The sequence below is a fragment of the Leptosomus discolor genome, unplaced genomic scaffold (genome assembly GCF_034619465.1).
Source record: "Leptosomus discolor isolate bLepDis1 unplaced genomic scaffold, bLepDis1.hap2 HAP2_SCAFFOLD_35, whole genome shotgun sequence".
Taxonomy (NCBI): domain Eukaryota; kingdom Metazoa; phylum Chordata; class Aves; order Leptosomiformes; family Leptosomidae; genus Leptosomus; species Leptosomus discolor.
Window position 1 is genome coordinate 2,235,482 of NW_028237764.1, and position 7,127 is coordinate 2,242,608.

Below are 7,127 nucleotides of genomic sequence, written 5' to 3' on the forward strand. Positions count from 1 at the left end.
ACGTGAACCTCTACCACGCTGAGGCGAATTCAGCAGGGGAGGATGGGAACTGAGTGACAACCCCATTCTCCCCCACAGGCACGCTGCTGTTATCATGTCTGGAGAGAGCCTGGAGATGGAAAATGGCGGTGAGAAAGGTTCTGTGTTGGCCGTGAGTTATTCCTTCCCAGACTTTGCTGTTCAGGTGAGAAGAGTTGTTTGGGCTGGGTCCCTCCCTGGGCTCTTCCCTCTCAGACACAACCGGTCTGGGTGCTGACTCCATTGCACTGCAATAAATAGGGACAATTGTCACACGGTCACTGAGGCAAATACCTCTCACTGAACTGAAGGCACCCATTGCCAGGAACACCTACCGAATGCACGGGCTTTTTGACACCACTGCAATAGCACAGGCCTGACTTCTCTGGAAGTAAATCCTGAACTAACAAATGAAGTAAAGGAAGGTCTCCCTGAAAAAAAGAGAATTCATGGTAGCGGATACCTATGGGAAATAGTGTAAGACTTACTCAGATAAATCTGTCCTGACTTGTCAATATCTTCTTTTTCAAGTCTCCCATTCCTGCTGTGAAATAATGTCCAATGCCAGCTCCATCAACCAGTTCCTCCTCATGGCATTTCCAGACACACGGGAGCTGCAGCTCTTGCACTTCTCGCTCTTCCTGGGCATCTACCTGGCTGCCCTCCTGGGCAATGGACTCATCATCACCACCGTATCCTGCGACCACCGCCTGCACACCCCCATGTACTTCTTCCTCTTCAACCTCTCCCTCCTCGATCTGGGCTCCCTCTCCACCACTCTCCCCAAAGCCATGGCCAATTCCCTCTGGAACACCAGGGCCATCTCCTACTCAGGTTGTGTTGCCCAGGTCTTTTTCGTTTTCTTTTTGATGTCAGCGGAGTTTTACCTTCTCACCATCATGGCCTACGACCGCTACATTGCCATCTGCAAACCCCTGCACTACGGGACCCTCCTGGGCAGCAGAGCTTGTGTCCACATGGCAGCAGCTGCCTGGGGCACTGCTTTTCCCTATGCTCTGCTGCACACGGCCAATACATTTTCACTGCCCCTCTGCCAGGGCAATGCTGTGGACCAGTTCTTCTGTGAAATCCCCCAGATCCTCAAGCTCTCCTGCTCAGACACCTACCTCAGGGAGGCTGGGCTACTTGTGGTCAGTGTCTGTTTAGGCTTTGGTTGTTTTGTGTTCATTGTGGTGTCCTACGTGCAGATCTTCAGGGCCGTGCTGAGGATCCCCTGGGAGCAGGGACGCCACAAAGCCTTTTCCACCTGCCTCCCTCACCTGGCCGTGGTCTCCCTGTTTATCAGCACTGGCTTTTTTGCCTACCTGAAGCCCCCCTCCATCTCCTCTCCATCTCTGGACCTGGTGATGGCAGTTCTCTATTCTGTGGTGCCTCCAGCTGTGAACCCCCTCATCTACAGCATGAGGAACCAGGAGCTCAAGGATGCCCTGAGGAAACAGATTACTTGTTGTTTTTCAGAAGCAAAAAGGAACTGCCCATCTTCTGCATGTTACTGGTAATGGAATGTCATTACTGTCACAGCAGTAGTTTTGGGAGGTAGTTTTGTTCGGTTTCTTTGGTTTTAGATTGTTTGTTGTATTAATGTTTTCAACAAAAATGCCGTCATTTCACATTTTGTTTCTATGTCAGTATCTGCCTGTCTTGTGTGCCCCACAGACTTTGTGTAAATAAGGAGCTGTGCTGTCTGTGTGTTTAAACCAAATAAAGGACCCTGCACTGACTTGTTTGTCTGAGTTCCTTTCTCCCAGATCTTCTCTGGAGCTGCAGGGGCAGCGTCTGTGTGCTGAGGTGAAGGGGGCAGTAGCCACCCTGAGCTGGGTCTGCCTCTCAGCCTCACCAGCATGGCCCTGGCCACCACAGCCCACTTGTTCTGCAGAGCAGCACCACCAGTTCAGGGTCTGTGGGGAGCCTGGGGAGGGGGTGCAGGAATTGCCATCCAGGTCAGCAGAGATGAGCTTTGTAGGGAAAAGTCTCTGTGGGGAGATGGGATGTCCCGGGAGAAGAGCAGGGCATCGTGTGTGTGCGCAGGGGGGACATGGAAAGAAAAACCCTTTGGTGTGGGTGGCAGCTCAGGTCAGGCTGCCCTTTCCCTGGGGCAAAAGGACCTTCCTGAGGATCCCCCGGGCCAGTTGTCTCTTGCTATCCCGGGGAGCAAGTTTGGCACGTGGGTCTGCAAGGTGCCTGAGGTGGGGATCTCCTCAGCATGCCGACTGGATGAACGTTCTCTGTTTGTGGCCTCTGTTTCTTGCTCTGGGACATGAAGTACACGCAGAGCGGGGTCTGGTCTGTGCCTGTGCTCCATGGACAACCCGGGGGAGCTGCCCAAGGGCCATCCTCACAGAGCAGCCAGTAGCAGCCACCATTTCCAGCACTGGCCTCTCACCTCAGCTCACAGGGGTTGCTTGTCCCTCCACAGAGGGACACCAAAGGACTAGGTCAGGAGTTCATGTTTGCATTGTACAGAGCAGACGTAAGCATCCCCATCGTGTGCATGTGGGGAGGTGATCCCGAGCAAGTACAAGGGCCATCAGCTGTTCTTAGGGGTTCCGTGAAGGCCTGTGAGACAGACAGTGCCTTGAGGTCACTTCCCGTTGAGAGTAACAGCCCCTGGGAAACACCTGAATGCAGCCCTGGGATGGGCTTCCTTGAACCAAGATCAGAAGTAGCGCCCTGGCTTGTGAAGGTGCTTTTGAGGCAACTGCTGTCTGAGTATGGGATAGTGGATGAAAGGCCATGTGGCTTGTAGAGGTGCTTGTGTTGTCCTGTTTCCATGCAGATGTGAGTGGGCAGGAGGAGGCAGCTGGGTTGTGCAGGTGCTTTGTGATGTCACTTGTGGTCGAGGAGCTCTTAAGATCCCTTCAGCTCTCATCAAGGTTGTTGTGATGTCACATGATCCCAAGCAGGGTAGAGGGCCAGAGGTGTCCCCTGGCATGTGCATCTCCTTGTAATGACCCTGGTGGCACTGTAGCTAGTAGGGCAGGAGCAAGCTCATGGTTTGTGCAGGTGCCTGTGATGTCCTAGGTGGCTGAGCCCCGTCTTCTGCCAGGTTCTGGCCTGGCCGATGTGAACAGCTCCTGCCACGCTGCTCCTCCTGCCCAGGGCTTTGGCTGGAGAACAGACAGACCCGAATTTTGGCAAAGCCTTGCTGATCCAGAGCAAAGCCATGGCAGCTCCCCTACCCTCTCCTCCGCTCCTGTCCCTTCCCCTTCTTTCCCCCCTGCCTTCCACCCCTGAGCAGGCTCAGACCCCCGGTGCGGACCTGTGTGCTACATCAACTTATGTCTTGAACACCTCCACCACTTCCCTGGGCAGCCTGTTCCATGTTTGATCACTCTTTCAGGAAAGAAAATTTTCCTCACCTGTAAACTAAACCTCCCCTGGAGAAACTTGAGGCCATTTCCTCTTGTCCTACCGCTTGTTACTTGGGAGAAGATACCAACACCCAGTTCACTACAACCTCCCCTCAGGTAGTTGTAGAGAGCGATGAGGTCTCCCCTCAGCCTCCTATTCTCCAGACTAAACCACCCCAATTCCCTCAGCTGCTCCTCATAAGACCTGTTCTCCAGACCCTTCACCACCTTCTCTGGACACGCTCTAGCACCTCAATGTCTTTCTTGCAGTAAAGGGCCCAAAATTGCACACAGGATTCTAGGGGCGGCCTCACCAGTGCAGAGTAAAGGTGCAGGATCACCTCCCCACTTCTGCCGACCACCTTCTTTCTGATACAGGCCAGAATGCTATTGGCCTTCTTGGCCACCTGGGCACACTGCTGGCTCATGTTCAGCCGCCTGTCGACCAGCACCCCAAGGGCCTTTTCTGCCGGGCAGATTTCCAGACACTCATCCCCAGCCTGTAGCGCTGCGTGGGGTTGTTGTGACCCAAGAGCAGGACTCGGGCACTTGGCCTTGTTAATCCTCACGCAATTGATCTCAGCCCATTGATCCAGCCTGTCCAGATCCTTCTGCAGAGGTCTCTACCCTCCAGCAGATCAACACTCCCACCCAATTTAATGCCATCTGCAAACTCTCTGAGGGGGCACTCGATCCCCTCGTCCAGCTCATCAATAAACATGTTAAACAAGACCAGTCCCAATACTGAGCCCAGGGGGACACTGCTTGTGACCAGTCACCATCTGGATCGAACTCCATTCACAGAATCACAGAATCAAAGAATGTTTGGGGTTGGAAGGGACCTCGAAATATCATCTGGTCCAACCCCCCTGCCAGAGCAGGACCACTTAGAGAATGTCACACAGGAAGGTGTCCAGGCGCCTTCTGAATGTCTCCAGAGAAGGAGACTCCACCACCTCTCTGGGCAGCCTGTTCCAATGCTCTGTCACCCTCACAGCGAGAAAGTTTTTCCTTATGTTTATTGGATTATTCTTTAGGGGTTCTATAGCTTATGCTACAAGGGTATGATATGAATCACCAAGCTACCTGCTAATGTGTGCTACTAATTATCGAAACCATATACACAGTTCAACATATTTTTGTGGCTCTTGCAGCATCACCAGCCAGCACCATTCTTGTGGTTTATCTCTTAATCCCGATGTTCCATCACTCATGTCTGCAAAGTCATCAGGAGTCATCAACTCCTGTTTCTGTTTAATGAAGGTACTGATGTTGATTTTGGGAGAAGAGAGCTTCACTTATCTTAGTTGGACACTTGTTCTTCTCAGTAAGGGTAGGTGATAAGTCTTGGGTCTGGAGATAATGACGCAGCAATTATATGCTAATACTGTTCTTGGCTCCCCAAAGGCCTGTGTGGTCTCACCAATCTATATCATAGTTTGAAGAATCTCTCGGCCCTATCCACCCTACGGATCCTTTCTGGGTGGAATGGAGGTACGTCATGTCAGGGTTGTCAATATACAGATGGCAATGTGGCCCTGAGGGTCCAACCCGGCACGTGGGATTTTACTCACGAAGATTTAAGGATGCTGAGAGGAGATATGGTGCTTGGGAGAGAGGTTTGTTTGTGGTTAGCCTGGCTCTCGTAGAAGTAGGGAAAATCGCACGACAACAACCAATCGTATTAAGAGGCCTGTTTAAAGTTATAAAACCAGTTACTACCGGGACCTCCCCCTGTGACAGAGTGGCCCAGAGAGCTTTTCGGTTCAAAAGAGGTATGCCCAGATCGAACACTATTGTAACATTTTCTCAGGGATCGAAAGAGCTTTAAAAAAACTGACTACAGAAGAACTGGAGAGCCGGGACGGCAGCCAAGATAAACCTGCCTCAGTCATTCGGGTGGCCTCTCCTTTCTCCCATGATCAGTCAGTAAGTGCTTGTTTACCGACGCTTCTGCCAAGAGAGAAGGAAAAGCGTGGAGATATCGGGCAGTGGCACTCCATACCTCCTCCGAGCAACGGATTGTAGCAGAGGGAAAGGGCAGTGCCCAAGTAGGTGAATTAATGGCAGTGTGGAGCGTTTTCCAGCATGAAGCACAAACTCCTTCTCCTGTCCATGTTTATACCAATCCCTATGCTGTCTTTAAGGGATGTACGGAATGGCTTCCTTTCTGGGAGCAGAATGAATGGGAGATTAACAGAGTTCCAGTGTGGCAAAAGGAAAGATGGCAAGACCTCTTAAGCACTGCAAGCCGAGGGAATTTTGCTGTGGGATGGGGAGCTTCTCATCAGGGAGATGGGGGTTCAGCAGGGGAGTGGAAGAACAGAGGTGATGAGGTAGCAAGTCTAGCCCCTGTGCAAACAGACCAAATGACAGAGGATTGGGAACGCCTGTTAGAATGGTTGCATGTAAAGCACAAACACACAGGGGCTAAAGACTTGTATCATGAAGCCCTTGCCCGAGGCTGGCCTGTCACCACAGAAATGTGTAAAACCTGCACATTGCCTGGGAACAATGTCATACACGGCTAAAAAGGCACCCTTTAGAGGGTGACCCTCTGCATTTGTGGGAGGGTAGAGGCTTGTGGGATGCCTGGCAGGTGGGTTATATCGGCCCCTTTAAGAAATCAGAAGGAAAACATTTTGTGCTGGTGGGAGTGGAAACAGCATCAGGACTAGCTCAAGCAGAAGCCTTTAACAAGGCTATGTGAGAAAACATTGTGAAGGCATTGCGAGAATGGTTTGGAGCTTTTCCAAAACCCCAAGAAATACAATTTGATAACGGTTCCCATTTCACCACCAGAGTTTACATGATTGGGCAGGAAGTGAAGGGATTAAATGGACCTTTCACACCCCATATTACCCACCAGCCAATAAGATTGCAAAAAGAACTAATGGTCTCTTGAAATGGCTTTTGAAACCACAAAGGAGAAATTGCGATGTCCGTCCTCGGTGGGAAGCAATTAAAGGAGTAAATGACAGATGAGGGGTAAATGGTTGCCCCAAAATCACCGCCTTTTGCCCAAAGGCTCCTTCTTTGGTTCCCTTATCAAAGGAAACAAAGGACTCTAAGAATCCAGCTCACTTCCCAGGACGGCCTTTACTGGTGGAACTTCCCATCATGCGAAGCGTACCACTCGGGCTAAAAGCCCCACTAAGTGCATATACACGGGTAGCCTCCGATGCCCTGGGAAAGGAACATTGGATACATACTCGCTGGATAGTTTCATCATTTTAACTTTCTGCCTCTGAGAGGAAAGCTCTGGTGTTTCATTGTTGCAGGAGAACTCCAATGGACACTCAGAACAGGATGAACTCCTTGTGGATGATAATTTGGAGGGCTAAATTTTAGAAAGACTGATCATTTAATTGGACTAATGATTGGACGGGTTATAATTTTCTGCATCCTACCACTAACCTGTAACCAAAAGAATGCAGAATGGCCATGGTCCCAAGCTATTGTCAAGTCCACCAGCATTCTAGCATACTATCCCAAGGACCGCCTCCCAACCTTAGATGCTGTAGTAATGCATGGCACTGAGGTGTACCACTTAAATGAATGGGAGTAGGACAGAAAAGACCGGGTTCATGCCCTGACTGGAACAATTGGAGAAAAGTGGAACAATTGGAGAAAAGATACAGGTAGGCTGCGGAAAAGTGGAAAATTTCTCTATGAAAAAGCCTCCTCAATTGTAATTTCTGGAAATCTTTTGGATCTAGATTCAACAACCCAAATTCA

At 50.6% G+C, this 7,127-nt stretch overlaps 1 protein-coding gene across 1 annotated transcript; it reads left to right on the forward strand.

Annotated features, from left to right (window-relative positions):
* Window positions 1-572: 572 nt before the first annotated feature.
* LOC147413004 (olfactory receptor 14A16-like) lies at window positions 573-1,538 on the forward strand. Its single transcript, XM_086480870.1, has one exon. It carries the CDS (start codon window positions 573-575, stop codon window positions 1,536-1,538), a length of 966 nt encoding a protein of 321 aa, XP_086336996.1.
* The last annotated feature ends 5,589 nt before the right edge of the window (window positions 1,539-7,127 follow it).

What these genes read in the sequence shown, in the direction of transcription:
- LOC147413004 (XM_086480870.1), top strand. Translation starts at nt 573, where the DNA reads ATGTCCAATGCCAGCTCCATCAACCAGTTCCTCCTCATGGCATTTCCA.